This window comes from Pelodiscus sinensis, chromosome 1 (assembly GCF_052426305.1).
Source record: "Pelodiscus sinensis isolate ZL-2025 chromosome 1, ASM5242630v1, whole genome shotgun sequence".
NCBI classification, from domain to species: Eukaryota; Metazoa; Chordata; order Testudines; family Trionychidae; genus Pelodiscus; species Pelodiscus sinensis.
In genome coordinates this window covers 195,858,811-195,879,101 of record NC_143052.1, presented here as the reverse complement: position 1 = coordinate 195,879,101, position 20,291 = coordinate 195,858,811, and the positions used below count along the sequence as shown (strand labels likewise).

General features: G+C 35.7%; 1 protein-coding gene across 15 annotated transcripts in view; it reads right to left on the bottom strand.

Moving 5' to 3' along the window:
* Positions 1–11,176: 11,176 nt before the first annotated feature.
* PKNOX1 (PBX/knotted 1 homeobox 1) overlaps positions 11,177–20,291 on the bottom strand; it is a 69,415-nt gene continuing 60,300 nt past the window's right edge. For 11 of the 15 annotated variants that reach the window (XM_075912316.2, XM_075912306.2, XM_075912324.2 and 8 more), the window contains 7 exons: positions 19,852–19,949; positions 16,401–16,439; positions 16,109–16,237; positions 15,081–15,157; positions 14,261–14,433; positions 13,796–13,882; positions 11,177–12,171 (listed from right to left, as the gene is read on the bottom strand). In XM_075912316.2, coding sequence (XP_075768431.1) covers positions 11,960–12,171; positions 13,796–13,882; positions 14,261–14,433; positions 15,081–15,157; positions 16,109–16,237; positions 16,401–16,439; positions 19,852–19,949 — 815 coding nt within the window. In that variant the 3' untranslated portion in view covers positions 11,177–11,959. The remainder of the gene's footprint in view (positions 12,172–13,795; positions 13,883–14,260; positions 14,434–15,080; positions 15,158–16,108; positions 16,238–16,400; positions 16,440–19,851; positions 19,950–20,291) is intronic. The other 4 variants (XM_075912332.2, XM_075912345.2, XM_075912318.2 and 1 more) reach the window with 4 other exon arrangements.

The following is a 20,291-nucleotide window of genomic DNA, read 5'->3' as shown; positions in this document are numbered from 1 at the left end:
CCACACTACAAAAGCGCATCAAAAAAGTGATGTGCTTTTGCAAAAGAGAGCGTACAGACTGCTTGGATGCTCTCTTGCAAGTAAGCAGTGATTGCTATGGACAGAATGGCCACCAGGGCACCTGTGCTTTTTCCCTCTTCCTGTGCAAAAAACCCCTCTTCCCTGTCCACACACGTCTTTTGGACAAGAGCTCTTGTACAATAAGGCATTCTTCCTCGATGAATGAGGATTATCAATTGTACAAAAACCCCTCTGATCTTTCGATTTACTTGCGCAAAAACGTGTTTGAGGTGTGGATGCTCTGCAAGTTTTTGCAGAAAAACAGCAAGTTTTTGCAGAAAAACCGAGGCGCAGAGCTGACCCTAGGTCTGCTGAACCTCATTCCCTCCCTGTTCTCCCCCAAAATAAAAGTCAAACATCATCTATGCCTGAGGTCACCCTCCTATGGGCCCAGACCTGGAGATTTATAGCATATTGAGAAGGGGCTCAGAGAAAAAGATTGAGAACTCCTAGTTTAGATCAAACAATGGAGCAAGAAACCACTACCACCCCTCACCCAAATACAGATCTGATCCATTTCAGAGAGAACTGTGGTACACATACAATACCCAAACTTTTTAAGACCTCTTTTCTTAGGCTACATCTACATTGGCAAGATTTTGTGCAAAAGCACCCGCGAGTCTACACTGGCCGCGAGTTCTTGCGGAAGAACACTGACGTTCTAATATAAGAAATCAGTGCTTCTTGCACAAGAACTATGACGCTCCCGCTCAGGAAAAAGCCCTCTTGCGCAAGTGTTCTTGCGCAAGAGGCCAGTGTAGACAGGCAACATGAATTTTTTGAGCAAGAAAGCCCGATGGCTAAAATGGCCATCGGAGCTTTCTTGTACAAGAGAGCGTCTACACTGGCACGGATGCTTTTGCGCAAAAGCACATCTCTTGCGCAAAAGCATCTGTGCCAGTGTAGACGCTCTCTTGTGCAAATACTTTAACGCAAAAACTCTTGCGTTAAAAGTATTTGCGCAAAATCTTGCCAATGTAGATGTAGCCTTAGTGTATAATGCCTAAAACAGTAGAACTATTACCATGTTACTGGTCTTAATTACCTGCTATGCAGATATTTAAAATTATACAAATTGAACTAACATCCCAGTGCATTATTTCAAGTTTTAATATATTAGCCAATGAATTTAGCTGTCTTTCTTGTTTGCAGACTTGAGGAAATCAGGATCAGTTTGCAAACATATTCATTATCTACAGGTGCATACTGACTACTTTGTGCAAACAAATTTCAGTCAATGGGGTGTATGAAAATTGTATTTACCAATATTTGTATGAGCACAAGAAACAGCCACTCAGTTTTGATCTCTATGTATATAATCTTCACTATATTAGAATGAATTAATTCATTTAATTCCTTCTTAGATCAACTGCATTAACATATTAAGGAAAAATTGTATAAACACACATACTTCATGATAAAGTTTCATTTGAGTTGTTGACATTTATTTAATTAAAAGAGGGAAAAATAGACTCCAAATATTTCTGATTCACAAATTTGTGCAGCAAGGAGTGTATTTTAGTTTTAGTGGTGCTGTCTTGAATCATTATTCTAAACATATATTACAATAAGCGTATTACTCATATTTATTTATTTTGAGGCTCAGATTTTCAACAGTGATTGCACAAAGCTAAGCACACACTTCTGCCAACCTGAAAATCTGGTTGAAATGTTGGAAAATATTAAATGAAAACACAAACATTTTTCTTCTTTTAAAAATAACTGTATATAAAATCAAATTTGGGCTTTTGCCCGTGCTCTGTGTGATAATTCTACAAAGCATTCTCACTTATTTTCTGTAACCATACATAGAACTGATGGGGATTTCTTCACCAGATTGCAACAACATTGAATTATGTCAAGTTTTGAACCTATACTAGTCACTTCTTTTTAACATAACCCCCCTCAATCCTTGTTACATACAACTATGAAACGTTAAGGTGAAATACTAAGGAGTGGAAAACTACCTTGTGTTCTTTCAGCATGTAAATGCACCAAGTCAAAGCTACCTGCAAAAACAGTTACTTACCCACGGTAAATGTTGTTCTTGGCAATGCATTGTACACATACACATTCCACCGCAGCTATATATGCTCCCAAGACACTCAGAGACTTTTACCAATAATACCACAAGGTGGTGTATGTGCTCTGTTGCTCTCAGGCAAGGGCATAGGTGTGTCTGCTGCCTTCCAACGCCCCTGTATTCCTTACATTATGGCATGTAGAGTCTGAAGTAATGGGGAAGGTGCAAGTGTCATGGAATGTATATGTGCACAGTACAGCTCAAAAACCCTAAAAGGTTTCCAGACTTATCTACATTAGTCTCACCGAATGTCTAGCATCTCTGGGCCATATTATTCCCATCTGAGCACCTGTTAAACCTTTGTTTATAGCTGTGACTGCTGTCACTCTTTTCCAGATGTTATATTCTTTGGTGAAAGGGCCTGACCCTGAGATGTGCTCTGCATCCACAACTTCCATTCAGGTGAACACATCTGAAGACTGGAACTATAGCATTATAAATAAACCTTTTGATTAAATTTTCAAGGCTGGCTAGGTAATTTAGCTGAGTTGCTATACCCACTGACATTAACAGAAGTACTGCTATGCAGGTAAATCCCTTTTGTCATGTTTGAAGATTTAATTTCTTTAAAATTTGATAGAAAACACACACTTTTTGATGTAAAAAATGCATAAGCCAGATTAATACATATGTAAAAACTCTCCAAGACACCATATTTGCTCCACAGCAGTGGCTGAATTAGTTGACATGGCAAATATTCCTTATGTTCATATTGAGCAATGATAAATAACCTGTGGATTTGGGACAATGTGAGAATAGAAATACTGTGAACATAAAATTGATCCTTACCAAAACTTTAATTTGAAGTAGATTTTTAACGGGATCTTGTTACTATTCAGGTACCAGTTAATTAAATATTTAATTATATTCAGAAAAATTGTTTAAATTATTTTAGAATATTGTAAGACAAAATAAAAAAATTATTGTGCCAAAAAATAGAAACGTCCCAATGAGGCACACATTACCCAGGCTAGAAATGGCAAATGAATCCTTTATTTAAAAAAAAAAAAAAAATTAAAGGTGAACTTATTTTTCTTCAGTGTTAATATTTAAAATCAATTCTAGCTCTAGTAACAATAGTTAAATTTATGTTTGGATAGCATTAGTCATGATTATAGGAGTGGTGATCTGAGAAGAAAGACTCATTTGTCACAGGTTTCAGGGTTAACACACATTATACAAATATACTTTGTTACTTACGTATTTTTCACCCTTCTCTGAAAATTTAGAATTGAAAAGGATTCATCTAATCATTTATTATGTGCATAATTCTAATAAAGTTCTGCAGATCAGGTTTTGAATGATTTCATGAATTTACTTTTTGCATCATCTTCCCCTAAATGCTTCATGTTTTGCTAGGCAAAAGACGTATTAAAATATGTATCCCTGGTTCTACCAAAAACACAATCTAAACCATTATAAAGCATGAATTACAAAAAATGTCATACATTATTTCGGGAAATTATATACTTTTTTTTAGTTTTATAGTGAGCTATTTGTAAAGTTATGTATCTTCAACTAACAAGAGCTTCACTGCTTATTATTCCTTCTCATACTACATTAAAAATAATCCATATCTAATTTTTTTAAATGGCTGGTTATAAGTCACTTAGATTTGAAGTTTTCAAATAAGGCATGTTTTGAATCCTACAGAAGTATGTGCAGGCATATTCAAAACTCTGAATTTCAAACAAATAGTCTAAGAAGCCAGGAATACAAAAAGGCTACTTTGATGCAAAGTTTAAATCCTTATGATCATTTTATCAATTCTGCCTCAGGTTAAAATTTACATGTTTAAGAATAAGTCATGAGTATCCCCTTTAAAAGTATTTGAAAAACAGAAAACAGTTACTGCATTTACTATTTAACAAACATCAACCCATTTTTAAAGTTTTATTTTAAAATGTCTGGATTTTTAAGTCTCACATTTAGCAGAGATTTTAGCTTAACTACAGTTTTAATTTGGGAAAGTTAATCAAAAAATCAACAGTGCAAAATATTTTTTCTAAACCCTCCATGAATCAAGAAGCCACGGTCTTATCACGTTCAAATGTACAAAGCACAAAACTAAGAAATCAGAAAAAGAATAAAAGTAATCACAAAGGTGCATAATGGGCTCAATTTGGATCTCAGCCATGTGGCCACATATCCTTAAGTATCTTATAAATTAGATACTCCATGGCTATGTCTAGACTGCAGGCTTCTTTCGAAAGAGCCTCTTTCGAAAGAGAGCGTCTAGACTGCACGGAGAAATTTCGAAAAAGCGGCTTGCTTTTTCGAAAGAAAGCATCCAGTGAGTCTGGATGCTCTCTTTTGAAGAAGCCCTATTTACATTGAAGAACGCCTTCTTTCGAAAGAGGAACTTTCTAAAGAAGGCGTTCTTCCTCGTGAAATGAGGTTTACCGCCATCGAAAGAAAAGCCGCGTTCTTTCGAATTAATTTCGAAAGAACGCGGCTTGAGTCTGGACGCAGGGGAAGTTTTTTTGAAAAGGCTACTTTTTTCAAAAAAAACCCTGAGTCTGGACACAGCCCATATGTGCAGTAGCTGATGTTACAAAAGATGTGATCATGTATATAATTAGTGCTCTCTCTTGTCACCTCAACATGTTTACTGACACAGAAATTAACGGAGGTTAAGAACTGCAAGACCAGCCAGGGTTTGTCACAGAATTGTGTTCCACATTAGAAGTATAAATATAAAACAATGCAGCATCTGGTTGATTTTTTCCTATGATTAAATGCTGTTCATTTTCTTTTGCAGATTAAGTACAGAAATCCCCAATTTCTCCAGGGACCATCAGTATAATCTACACACTTTTCACATGAATAATAAAACTCCATAAAGCAAAAACATTTTTGTTTCGATCCACATATCTTCTCTCATCTCCTCTGTGACATTGCTATTTTAATACTAATGTCACACAAAATGTACTTCAAGCAATATTCAGGATCTTTTAAAACTAACTATACAGAAAGAAGGCTGAAATTATTCTATGGACCTAATCTTCTGGATTTCGTGTGAATAACCTGGCTGAAGTCAATGGAACAATAAGCCTGATCCAAAATCCATTTAATTCAATGGGAATTTTTTCAGTGACTTCAGTGGGTTTTGGATCATGCCTTATTTGCATTAGTAATCTTTTAAGTATAATAATTTGGGATCTGGCCCATTGTCCCATGTGCTCTAGATTTTTCAAGGGTTTCTCCACAGTCGGTAATGGAGGCCAGGCCTGATCCTGCATTCCTTGCATACTTAAAAATCCTACTAACTTCCATAGGATTTTGAATATGTCAGGAATGCAGTACTAGGCAATTGTACTGTACTGCAATACTCTCAACACTATTACATGGGGGATGAACCAAGCATTTGACAGAAATCTGATTTTATGGTTTGCATTAAGTCAGAGGGTTATTTTACCCATTTTGAGGATGTATACATTTCCTTTTTAAAAGTATAGGTCTGTAAAAAAATTTCCCAAACTATTTACAAAGGCCATGTCTACACTACAGATAAGATTGAAGCTGGTTCAATCTTCCGGGGTTCAAATTAGAGGGTCTAGTGAAGACGTGCTAATTTGAACTGAGAGGGTGCTCCCATTGATGCCGGTAGACCTACTTCTATGTGCAGTAAGGAAAGTTGAAGAGATAGTGTGCTCCCTTCGACTTTCTGCAGTGTGGACAGCGCCAAAATTCAAGTTAAGATTATTTGACTTAAGATATGCAATTAGTGTAGCTTAAGTTGAGCATCTTAGGCTACATCTACACAGCAGAGCTATTTATCCCGAAAAAGCTATTCTGCATCTTAAGAGCAAGCCCATTATATCAAAATATAATGTACTCGCTATTCCGACATTCCTGTAAACCTCATTGCACGAGGGATAAGAAATGTTTCACAATAGTGCCTTATTTCAAAATAACATTAAAATAAGCTATGCAATTTGTGTAGTGCAAATTGTCCTTTGAGGTAAGGTTGCTGTGTAGATGCACCCTTAATTAGAACTTATCCACTAATGTAGACCAGGGAAAAGATTAGTAAAGGCTTACTAGATATTGTAATAAGTGGTTGATCAATTGTTTTGGTATCAATAAAAGAAACAGGTTAATTAGAACCATCTCTATCACCTTCTAATAAAACCATATATAAGATTTTACGAGGAAGAATGAAGATGCAAGTCCGTAATATGTGATTGAAAGATTTTTTTCAGATTTTTTTTTAAAATTGTAGTCTTCATCTGATGTACATAGTTACCTACACTTCATGAGGGAAGTTAGTTGATTTGTAATTATGCTGTGCTGCTAGCTGGTTATTGTAAGTTTAACTATAGCCAGGTCAGCTTTGAATCTGTGGTTTCATGTCACATTAAAGACACAATAAAATTCCGGTGTGTTTAAGACCAACTATAACATACCAATCATGTCTATAACAGCTATTAAAATAATTAACCCTTTACTATTCATAAATGTATTCCTAGTATTAAGTATAGCCAACATCTCTCTCCCATGGATACATGCCAGAGTTGGAAAGTAATCATAAAACATTCATTTACCTTGAAAATATGTGTATGTACTTATAGTTACATACGTCGCATAATGATAACTCTCAAGCAGAGAGAGTTAATTATTTTTTGTCATGGTCTAAATTTCTTGGCCAAGGTATAATCAAGGTGCACAGACACCAGAGAAAATAATAATAATAATAAAAAAAGAAATAAAAAGATTTCACAGTCCAGGCAAAAGCATCTGGCAGTCTGGATTTGGCCCACAGTCTGCCTACTGACTACCTCTGTCCTAGAGGAAATGCAACTGTAATCAAATAAAAAGCTTATCTATTTTTTAAAGTGAGGATTTCTGATCTAATAGAACATGATTGTTTACAGTCTATCTGCCTTTGAAAAAACAAGTTGGCATAAAGGATTTGTACGTACTACATTACACAGTAAAAAACCTTCTCAAAGTGTTTTGAAAAAGCAGTTACTGTAGATGCCTGGTACCCACTTTTTGGAAGTTCAACGTCCATGCCATTTTAATTAATAAAACAAAGAACACACATCATAATCTTACTACCTGCTAAGTTTTTCATTCCTCAGAACTGCTTCTGCACTGCAAAATCAGTCCCTCTCACTCACCTCAAAATATTAAGTGGTAAACCATTTTTTCTGCATTTGTGTAAACAAAACAAAAAAGGCCAAAAATTGTGCCAGACAAAAATCTTGGCTAACTAGCTGGATATTTTCCAGCGAGGTTACAGATTTCTGAAAATATGAGTGATGGTGAACTAAATAATACTAACTTAATTAATACTTTAAGTTTGAAGACAGAGCATGTTTTTTCCATTCTGAGAAACTGTTCATGTAAAAGTCCATCATCCATGAAGCATGTTCTCATTTTTAATTTTTCTTTGCTTTGATAGTTCAGTTGCTTCACAATATCTCTTAAGACAACTATCCGAGAAAAACTAAATTTACAGTGTTCACATTTTAAAGATTGTCAGTTTTATAGAACAAATGATGCTAAAACAGTGGAAGATTGATGTGTCATTTCTGTCACTATCTGAAAACATGGGTATCTCATAACATTAGGCAAATATTTTGACAGTAAACTACAAGGTTAGTAAGTTTGTAAACAGGCGTTCCCATAGATTTCTCACACAGTTAAAAAATAAGTGATTATTTAGTAGATCCTACAAAACTACAGAACAACATTTATATTTTCATGTTACAAAGGTAACCAAATGACATGGGTAGGGTGACCTTTTAACAGCATATTTGCACTCTCATTATACTTTGCAGGATGATTAAATAAAATTATTTCATAATGCGAAAAATAAAATATTTGAAAGAGTCTAGCAAGCCTAGAAAAACAGATTTGGGTCTGGCAAAGCCAAACCTAGCTTATTCAATCTCCAATGAAAAAACAACAAAGTTAAGTCAAGTCCAAAATGTTTCCAGGAGCACTCTTCAGCAATACATTTAACAAGAAGTGAAACCTAAACAGGTATCATTTCTGAAGTTTATTTGAATACTACTTAAACTTGGATTCTCACTGATTTTTCTTGGTTAGCCTTTCTTGTTGGGAGAGAGGATTACAGTTTGAATGCATTCTATTCACTATGTTAGAGAGAATCAATAGAAACAGAAATGTTTCACTATGTAGAAATTCAAGTGGTTAACATCTTAGATTTTCATGAGGGAATGAAGGTCACTTGTATTTTCAACATGCTTACCAAATTGTATTTGATCCTAGTCAACTTTAAACTCAGTTGAATTTTTGGTGAATGTTTTGTTTGAATGATTATCAAAAATAAGAGAAGGCCAAAATACAAGAAATATAGAGTACCTATAAATTACACTTTTAGGGAAATGGGGCTAACTTTCATCTTGCATAGACTGCATTCATTGTTCTCAAGAAGGCTTGGTAGCTGAAACTGGACCATTAGTAACTTAAGTTAATTACAATCAAGTGCATCTGTTTTAAATTTTGCACAATTTCTTTTTAAATGTTTGAGTTATACAGATGTTATATAGATATATTAGATGTCAGTCCTTGAAGATGTTTGGGCTCCACAGTTTGTTAAATAGTATTATCTTTGATTATTAAAATAGAAGTAATTTTACAAATATAATTTACTTTTCAATATTGTTTACTTTTTGTAATTTTCTTGAGACCAATTAAAAATTTATTACTCCATTTTCTTTTGTTCCTAATAACTTTCCAGTCAATTTCACTTTCCAGGTCCTTACACACTTGCTAAATGCTGCAAACCTCACATAGAATGCTAACTTATTCTATTGAATATATATATATATATATATATATATATATATAATTTCTACTCGAATGAAGGGAAAAATCCAAAGAAACACTTTGTACAAGCTTGCTTTCATAAAATCAAAAGGGACATCATCAACTTGAAATCTAATTATTTTCAACCAGATTAAACGTTTCAGGTACTACACCTGCTTGAATCCTTCTGCCAATACATATATTTTTTAAACAATCACATTTTTCCATTATTCAAGGGCTCGATTCTGCCAGTCTTACTCATATTGAGCAGTACATTATTCACATATGTAAGTATTTGCAGTATTGTGGATTCAACTGCTACTACACATGAATAAAGACGGCTGAATCTAGCCCAATGGTGGGCAACATGGGGCCTGTAGGGCTGCATGTGGACCACCAGGGTGATTGACTAGAACCCGTGAGACATTGTGCTGATGTTGAACATCTGCAGCCACTGCCTCCCACAGTCCCCAGTGGCCTCGGTTCTCTGTTCCCATCCAATGGGAGCTGCGAAGCAATGGCTAGCACATCCATGTTGCCCCTTAACCTGCAGGCGCTGCTTCCCATAGCTCCCATTGGATGGGAAGAGAGAACTGAGGTCACTGGGAGCTATGAGGGGCAGAGCTTGCAGATGCTCAACACCAGCACAGTGTCTCACGGGTTGCAATCAGATCACCTTGGTGGTCCTCATGCAGCTCGCAGGCCCCGGCTTGCCCACCATTGATCTAGCCCTAAAAAATATTTTTCCTCTCAGCTTCTGTTTTGTGAAAAACACACAAAAGGAAATAATTCTAACATGGAAATACTTAAAAAAATGGTCTGGCAAAGGAAAACAGTAAACAAATTAAAAAGAAAAAAAATATTTTTGCTTCTAATCTCTGCCAGTTATATTCATTTTAGGTGTTGTTTGTAACACTAGTATGTACAATGTCTTCAGACAGGAATTTGATTTTTAAGTTCACTGTGCCCTTTAAATTTTGAGGTCAAATTGAACTTGTCAATATGCCTTAAATCAGTTACTTTATACCAGTTTTCATAATTAAATCTTTCTTTATACACTTAGTATTTTCTTTAAACTGCTCAGTACACATGGGAATGGTATTAGTAGAAAAACAGAGAAGCTGGATTTAAACAAATACTTTAAAAACTTCATTTTAATAATTCTAACTATAATACCTCATTACTGCAGCTGAGTCAACAGGCCCAATTCATCATAAACATAAGAGGGTGCTAAAGTGGCAAAGACAGCTGTTTATGCTAGTGGTGAGTGTAGCTCAATGCCAGTAAAACAAGTATTTTTAATGGTAACCCCTGAAAAAGAAATTTGCTCTTTAAGTACATGTAACAATTTTTTTTGCATCTTCTGTTCAGATCTCCATCCCTGCTGCCTATAAATTGCTCAGTAAGGCAGTCTTTAAAGTCTCAATTTAACAAAGCACCAAATCTTAATTTCAAGTAAATCCCACTGAATTCAATGGAAACTAAGCACATGCTTGGATATTTTGAGGAACAGGAATTGGTTTAAGCAGGTGCTTACTGTGGAGCACATAACTAAGTGCTTTGTTCAATCAGTGCTTAAGATTTGAAGGTATCTTCCTTTTCACACTGTCCTTCTAAAAGACTTCTTGGGTCTGCTGTATTTGCATTTAACGGGAAAAGACCAAATTTTCAGCATCAAGCGTCAAACAACAAATATTCAGAAATAACAATATGCAAACACAAGATTTGGAGATAAACTGAAATTAACCATTATCACAGATAAATGTGTTTTCATCACTAGCTCTAAGTTTGTTTAAAGACACACGAGGATGTTTTTACAAGCCTGTTGTATATTCTAGCAGTGATGTTTGTATTTGAAGAGATTCTTTATATAATCAATAAATTATATTTTTTGTATCTGCAAAAAAAAAAAAAAAAAAATTCAAATCCAATGATGTAACTGAGGAAAAACTAGCCCAGTCTGTTTTTCATCTTTCAAAAATCATATGGGAAAAAAAAAAATCGAACTGTTAAGTTTGTCCGTTGATCACTGGAAATATTGTGGATAATTGTACTTACTTACCTGAATACTTATTTAGCAAATACCTTCAGATACAAGTTTAGATACAGAGTTAAATGTAACTTGAGCATTAGTTTACACATATATATATATATCAAAGTTTGACAATATCAAAATTCCATCAAACCTTGGGTCTTTCTTACGCTATTATCAAATATATTATGCCACTATGGGATAGCAGAGAACCATGGAACATTTGCATTAGGCATGTTTATTAAATTTGGTCAGTTTTCAGAACCTTCCAAATAGGAATACTAAACATTTATTTTCCCTTTCTGGAAATTTTTTTTCTCATGCTCAATACAGTTGTCATCCCAATTACTATTGAATTTATAAAAATATTTTTTTATCCAATAATCCCATCAAGGTAAAAATAGGAGTTTTTATAGCAAATGATAAACAAGCTCAGTGACTATGAGAGAAATTAAACGTATTTAAACTGTCATACATTCGCTAGTGAATCACACATCTCCATTTTCTTTGTGTGTGTGTGTGCTGTTGCCCACCTTAGACTGGCAGTTTTTAAGGTGCAGCAGCATCTTTCAAATGTATGTCTAATGATCAAATTCTACACATCAGTACCACATGCTTTGAATTTACATCATTAGCCAAACAAGCACTGTGTTACACAACAGGTCTAACTGAAATTTCATAATTCTTTAGAAATTATAGTACTTGTATCTAATGAGAGAACAAAAGGGGTATTTATGAGGTTCATTATATTACTAGATGCAATTTTTTGAAATACCCCCCCCAGCCCATTTCCAAAATTCAAAAACACATTTGAAAGAAGTTGCTGCACCTGCAAAGACACTCTTTAAGCTTACTATGAAATACAAAAAGTGCACCCTTCTATATCTACATATAAAACATATTAGAAATAAAACTTGTGTAAAATGTTTGCTGTGCAAACTATAAAAACAGTCAATCAGTCCATTCCGTTTCCTAAGTATTTTGTTACATTCTCTTGCTTCCTACTGCAGAGAATCACTGTTATCCAAAACAAGCCCACTGATGTTAGTTGTTGAGAGGTCTGCTCCATCTTCTTCACCACTATCCACAGATTCATCTTCACTTTGTCCTGCCATCATAACTTGCTGAACAGCCAAAGTAGCACCATCAGATGACAGAGACTGGAGACTGTCTACATTCACGTTGACTGGAGCTGTAATTGTTACAACAGCTCCTGGAGAAGTGAAAACATGCATACAATTAGTAAATTGAAAACATATCTAAATTATTATTTGATCATTAACAGTTACACAAGAGAATTTGTGGGATTTTTTAAAAATAAGATTCCCAGAAAATTACATGCAACAACTATTTGTATTATTTAGACTACAAAGTCAAGCACTCAAAAGTTAGAAAATGTCAGGTTGCAGGACTCTTAATGCGGTCCCTCTGTATGCATGCATAATAGGGTTGTCAAGCATCTAGTTTTTGACTGGAATATCTGGTTAAAAAGGGACCCTGTCATCTGTGGTCGACACAGCTGACTGGCCCACTAAAAGTCAGGTTTGCCACAGTGGCTGGCTCTGTTCCGCTCCCAGGAAATGGCAGTCATGTCTTTCCAGCTCCTCGGTGCAGCGATGGCCAAATAGGCTCTGCACGCTGCTTCTACTTATGGCATAGGTGCCACCCCTATTTGCAGCACAGATGCTTCCTGAAACGCCAGCTCCACAGCTCCCATTATCCAGGAACTGCGTTCAATGGGAGCTAAAGGGGCAGCACCTGCAGGTGAAGGAATATGAGGAGTCCCGTTGGCTGCCTCTGTGCCTAAGAAGCTCACACCCTGCTGCCTGAAGCCCACACACCTGAATCTTCCCCTGCACCCTGTGAACCCTTCCTGCACTCTGAACCCTTTGGTTCCAGCCCATAGCCTCTCCTATGCCCCAAACCTCTCATCCACAGATACAGCCCAGAGCCCAAACCCCCAGCCAGAGCCCTCATCCTGTCCTACATCTCAGCACCCTGCCTCAGCTTGGAACCTCTTTATGTTCTTATGAACCCCCTCCTGCACTCAGAGCTGCTCATTTCTGGCTCCTCCCTGAAGCCTGCATCCTCAGCTCAGAACCCATATACTTCATAGACTTCAATTTCCTGTCCCAGCTCTGTGAAAATGAGTAGATGAGGGGGGATAATAGTGTGCAGGGCCATGAGGAAGGAATAGGGTCTTGAGGAAGGGGCAGGGCAAGTGTGTTCAGTTTTCTACAATCAGAAAGTTGGCAACCCTAATGCATTATGACACAGTCTTTAATTATATGATCACATACTAATATTTCCCACTGAACCTCTATCTCATTCAGTGCATAGGCTGGTATATGCTCAGGGAGTGAATGAGGGTTATTTAAATGGATGAGGCTGCTGCCTTATCTAGCTCCCATCACTGTAAAAAATTAATTGCAGTATGGTAGCCATATTGCTCCCAGGATATTAGAGAGTCCAATATAAGATACTACTCATCCACTCTGTCAATAGTTAATGGCAGCTTTTCCATTAAACTTCAATAGGAGTCAGATCAGGTTCTTGATGCAAGGTGAGGTAGGGGACTTTAAGAAGGGAAAGCCTGGTGCTGTGATTAAGGCAGTTGGATGCCACACAGGAAGTATAACTGGATCTATCCCTGCCTCTACGACAAAATTTCTATGTGATGCTAGCTAAGTCATTTAAGCCAAAAGTTTAACAGGTGTTTACTAATGATATATTCCTCATTTTCTCACTGCTCAATGTGAAACTCTTGGGGCCTGATTAGTGGCACTGAGCACACAACACTACAAGTGAATTCAATGGGAGCTGTAGACACTCAGTACCTTGGGCAGTAAGACAGTGTGGTCTGCAGGAATGAGAACAACGTGGAGAGTCAGGAGGCCCCATGTAACAAGTCTGGCTCTTCCACTCTGGGAAAAATAATACATGTCATGTAACTAAAAACTATATCATAATACATTAACACAAGGGCAAAAAATTATGGTTGCATGGGCAACTTCAATTCTGACATTTCCTAACTTCCAAGTGTTTGACTTTGAGATATCTAAACAAAATTCTTGAACAAATTTTTCTACATATAATATATTACATACCACGACCCCAAGTATTTAGCTAAAATTCTAACACAGAAATGTCTGTCAATTCTTCCCATATTATCACCAAAGTGGTTTATCTACATCAGGAAATGCCCCAAAACATAACAAAAAGCCTGTTTTTATTTCAAAATAGTGAAGACATTTTAATAAGGAATTCATTTTATAATACATGTTCCAGCCAATTTTCCTTACCATCTGACATTGTAAGTTCATTAGACTGCTGCTGAGCAACTCCTGATGCAATGGAATCAGGCCAGAACCTCTGAACTGGTCTGTTTTGAGCTGTTTTTTTCTTTGTTTTTGGAGTTTCAGAACAGCTGGAATCCAGCATTGGCTGAAGAATTCGTCTTCTAGCATTAATAAACCTAAATATGACCAACAAAAAAGCCTCACAGCTTATGACCAAGAAATTGTCTCTGTGTTGTGTGCACATGCACTCACAATCTCAACTAATGTTTTATCCAAAAATATCAAAATTAAATAGAAATTAATATTAATACTGCAAAATATTTCTTAACACCTTTGTTTCATACTCCAAGTTAGGGCTGCCTCAGGAGTCCCTAAGCCCAAAATCCCCTTCTGTATTCCACTGTGCCGGACACAAAATCACTCCTTTGAATATGGAGACCAAAGCTCTTTGCCAGATATGACAGACCTCTGATCTGTTGGATGGGTCAGTAAACCCCTTTATGCTTTAATTCCTTTGTCAGAAAAATAGGCATAATACTCCTTCCTTTCCTCTTGGGTTGTAAGCTGGAAGTGCTTAATGTCTGTAGAGTCCCTAGAAGTTTTAAGTTTGTACTGTTGTATATAAGACTATCCATTATTTGAAGCTGAATTTAGCATAGAACTGTATTTTTAACTCTAGCTGTTAATCATTTTTCCAGTTTAAATTAGACTCCTAATTTTATTTCTATGCATTGTACATATGTGGATGGTACTCACATACAGAGAGGATATCTTTATACCTATACTCCACTTATGTACATTAAGACAAAGTTTTGGATCTTACCAGTTGTTAACCTGTAGTAGTGTCAGATTTGTCTGGGCTGCAATCTGCTTTTTCTCATCTTCTGTTGGGTATGGATGCTAAGGATAAAAAAAAGTATGTAAATTTTGTCTGTTCTTCCTTAAAAGAAAATTAAACTTTCTTCATTACTATTGATTAAAAATTGCTAGAATAACACCCCCCCCCTAGTTTCATTAACAAAATAAATATTAAACACAAATTTTAACGGATATGGTCACTTAAATAAAACATTACTAAACTAAAGTTTATGTTATCCTCATAAAGTGTATATACGACCATTTAATTGCCCATATCAATCTCGGAAAAAAAATGCTTCTCACAGCCGCCAGAGTTTTTTGTAGACAATGTGATCCTTCACCAGCATAGCATGTGATAAGATTTGATTAGTTACACTGTCTGAAGGCTATGTCACATGAGAGTGCTGATGAGCCTTTTGTGGTTAAATTACCCTCCCCCCCCCCCAAAATTAAACAGGGCAAAGAAACTGTATGAAACCTAAGAAATGCATGTGTGATTTTTATGCATAATTTTTTCTGTTGTAACATCAGATAGCTAAAATAGAAGATACTCCACTAATTTATAGCGCTTTATTTATTACCAATAGAGATTCATCTTCCTCTTCCAGCACAGGTAAGACACTGTGGAGTAACATGGTGCTGATGGCACACAGTAGTTGTTGGAAGGTTCCCTTCCACTTAGAATTTATATGTTATTGCTCCTGAGTAAGCTTACCCTGAGAGTACCTGGCTCTAAAACCTTGGCACAATGAAATAAAAGAATAACAACTTCTAGAAAGTTTAATAAGCTCTTGTGGTTAAAATATATACAAATTTAGGGCTTTACCCAACTCAGGTTCGAGTCAATGAAATAACTCTACCAGATTTCAGTGGAAGATGAATAGGGCCCTTAATGCACATGGTAAGGCCAAAACATCAGGAAGCAAATCCAAACAGACCACACAGAAAGTCTTCTCTGAATATTTATGACTACTGATAATGTTTTGTCCTTACCCCTATGTGCTGAAAGAGCCAAGATCTCATCACATTAGTAGCGTGCTTTGGAAGAACCCCTCTCTTATTTTTTGACGAGCCATCATCTTGATGCAAGATACTTAGATCTTGATTTAACTGCAACTGAAGCTGCACAAATAATTTAAGAAAAAATGTAGAAAGATATAAATTACTTAATGAATAAAGATATTGTACAAAAATTGTTTTTATCATTTAAAAAAATGTATATATTTACAGAAACAATGAAAATAGTTAGCTTCATAATCTGTGTTAAAAAGGGTACTTTATTTACCTGTAGTGGTAGTGATGGAAGTTCTCTTGCAGTATTATCCTAAAGAAATCCATACTCTGGGTTACTTATTATCAGGTTTCTGATGTTTTAGCATTTTCTAGAATCTCTGTCAACAATTGCTGTAGTTGCCAGGAGGCTGTCTGCATTTAATCACAGCTACCAAGTGCAAAATGATTTTGATTTACAATAAAATTCATTCCAGTGCAGGGGCCAGATATAAGAGCCTTCTTATCCTGTAAACACCATATTGAGAATCTCATTCTCTGCTGACTTGCAACTTGCGTAGCCATTTACACATGGTGCTCACACAGTATAACATTTTTTGCTCATTTGGTAATACTTCATGCTCTCTTTACACAGGTGTGACTACTCATGGTGCAAGGCTGTAGAGAATTAGGCCCTAGAGGCTTAAATAATGTAAGACACCTTGCATGGGTCTTCTGCACTGAGGTGAATTTAACTCCAAAGTCCTTACATCTCCAGCCTAAACAAATACACCAAAAACTTAAAGCACAAGTCTGGGCATGTACCTCAATCCACATCATCATCTAGGAAGATAATTATGACAGATACAAAAGGAAGCACTCACTACTTAATGTCTCTATCCCCTACCCCCCATCTCCAACCCCTGGAAACTACAATGCTGAATCAGAGGTGCATACATCAGCTCCTTAAAGAAACCCTATATCTATAAAACAGATACAAAGAGCATGTGTATAGTAACTATGTAAAATGAACAACTATCACCAACTCCACTTTTAAGCGAATAATGGGCTAAGCCCTGTCCTTGAAGCATGTATGCAATTTCTTGGGAAGTGCATGCATGCATGTACAAGTTGATTTTGGCCTGATGAATGTTAGATTTATTAAGTTTGAAAGAGTATGAGAGCAGGGGAAAATAAATGACTACGTTTAACTGATTATAGCGGAAATTTAGCAGCTCCTTTACAAAGAATATAACTGTTTGCAAAGTCACTGTACAGGGAAAATCTACTATTTAAATGTATATGTTTAAAATACCAATTAATGAAGTTTTCCTCATATAGCTCCATCTATATGTGCACATACATTATTAAAAACTATACTAAAGCAAAATTAAATTTTAAAAAGTTTGAATACACACACACACACACACACACACACACAAAACCACCCCAGAAGATTCTAAATTAAGGTTTCCACAAAAATTCTACTGAATCAGTTTCCAATGCAGCATGCACTTGATTTTTATTTATGCTCTACCCTTTCTAAAAATGCAGAGACATATATACAGTGTTTTGTTTTATCAACACTGGGTTATATCCCCTGTGGATGTATTATATTCTCCACATCCCCTCAGCTACAGAGCATAACCAAGTGGCACCAACTGTTTTTGAAAGGGCTGACTGGCTTCACACGGAAATGTTCTTGGTCCCCCAAATCTGGCAGGCCACTGCGTGATTAAAAGGAGCACAGCATACAGACTTGAAACAAGACAGTCCTCTCAGTCAGCTGAAATCCTCTGAAACCGAAGTCAGCAGGATTTGAAAAGTCTGCACTTGGAATAGAGAACATTTCAAAGCCTGGTGATCAGTTCTCCCCCAAACCCCTAAGATAGGTGGGAAAAAAAAAAAAAAAAAAGGAGTTGTACTGTATTTCATCTACAGTGTATGATAATTTAATGGAAGGTCCTAATGTAATTTATACAAGGGGAAGAGTTCAGGCAACTGTAGGCTCTGTAACACATGGCTTCATTGTTGCATTATTAAAAGCTATATTTTAATGACTTAACACAGAAGTATGAACATTCATAAGATATCAATCTTTCCCTCATTTGTCTCCGTTTTCACTCTCAATTAATGCATCTAGATGTTCCCACATCAAAAAAATCTGCATCTATGAACATTTGAACAGATGCTCTTCAGTGTTTATCCAAATCTAATAGAGAATAGCATAGAGCTCACATAGGATATATCATTTCTAACAACTGCGTTGCAACTTTATTATATCTAAACCAAGTTTCTCCAAACAAAACAGAGCATCACCAAGCACAGTGTATACACTGAGTGTGAATCTATTTTAAAAGACTGTTCTTGAGCTAAGTGTAAAGTGACATATGTAAAAAAATTTCCCCTAGCTCCCAAACATGTTCAGATTTGACCACACATACACACAATTTTTTAAATTCATAGTAATCATTCTCTGCAAAGGCTCACTATTGCATTTTTCAACTCCCACAAGATAATTTCTTCTCCACCCTCTCAGAAAGTTATGAAACACTAGAAACAGGAATTTAGGAAATTCTATTTCATGCTCATGGATTACAGAGGAATACAGAGTCTAAATTAACCCACAGATGGACTTCAGAGTTCCAACTGAAGTCAAAGGAAGCTACGGACATTTTGCACAAATTGAAATTACTATTCCCCACTGGATGCCACACTTTTCCTATGTAACAGGGTAATAGTTTGACCTCCCAACATTCTAGTCTATGAGAACAATTTTACATGACAGAAGCATATATGGAATTCCTATTAATTCAGAGGTATATGTATCTGAGGGCAGAATTTGGCCATGTGTGTTCTATTATAAAAGATAAATGAATTTTAAATATATTCTTTCATGAAAGAAAATCAGTAATTGTTAATGGACTTTATATTATACAGATGAATTTTTCTGCTCACATGTTTAACAAATTAATTCACTCTAGGGTCTTTTTATTCCTGAATGACCTGATTTACCACTTTCTGATACAAGGACCTCGATATTGGATTTGAAACTGTTAACGTATCAACATATATATTTTTCTTTCCTATAATGCAATTTTTCCCTATTCTAAACTGTAAAGGGTTTCCCAGCAAAAGAAGGCTGACCTTTCTCTTTCTGGAGTTTGATGTAATGCACACTATTTGGCTGTCACCCATTTAGTTCAACACGGTATTCTGAAAGTTTGTGTAGTGAGAAACACCTCTTAACAAGTGTAAACTCTGAAATATATAAAAATAAAGTTTCAAATTACTGGTGATGTCAGCCTTCTTGCAAAGTGACACTTCTGACACCAGAAATATGACATCATAAACATACTTGTGTAAATCCATCCTGCCTGCCATAATGCTAGTTCAGTTAGAAAGAGATTAAAATGCTGAATATTTTACTGAGTAAACATTATTCTTTTATATGAATACTTCTCTGCTATCACTAAGAAGAAAAGAATTGATAATTGACATCATGATGCTCTGTCCTCTCACGGTAGATTTTCAAAAATCTTTGAGATCCTATGCCATATTAGAAATGTGGGGATCTTTGCAGAAATACTTTTTTCTGAAATTAAGGTAATGAATTCTACATTAATTAGTTTTTATTTGTGCAATGCTAACTCTGACATTTTATCATACTGAACATGTTACTATTATTTTATAAATAGTGGGTTTTTTGCTTCAAGAAACTATTCCAAGAAGACTATGAAACAAACCTGTGAATTCTGGATCCTAATTGTCCCCGGTGACAGTGCCTGTGTCACTACTTGACCTTGTGGCGTGACCACAGTGACTGGCTGATAGACTGCACCCCCTTTAAAAACACATACAAAATTATGATTATAAAGCAGATAAAATGAATCTTTGAAAAATATGCATTTTAACATTAAGTGAATATCTTGGTGGGAGTCATTTTACTGACAAAAATAATTTTTGTACCATGTCTAATTTAAAGAGGAACAAATAATCATTGTATTTAATTACTTTAATATCATTATTGCTGACTAATAGAAACGTGTTTTTAGATAACTGATATTAACTATATTTTATTACAACTTCTCTAACAAATTAAGATGCACTCTTTAATATTAAATTTTAATTCACAGAAAACTGTAACAAGTAAAGTCAATGTCTGTCCATTTCAGATATGCCATAT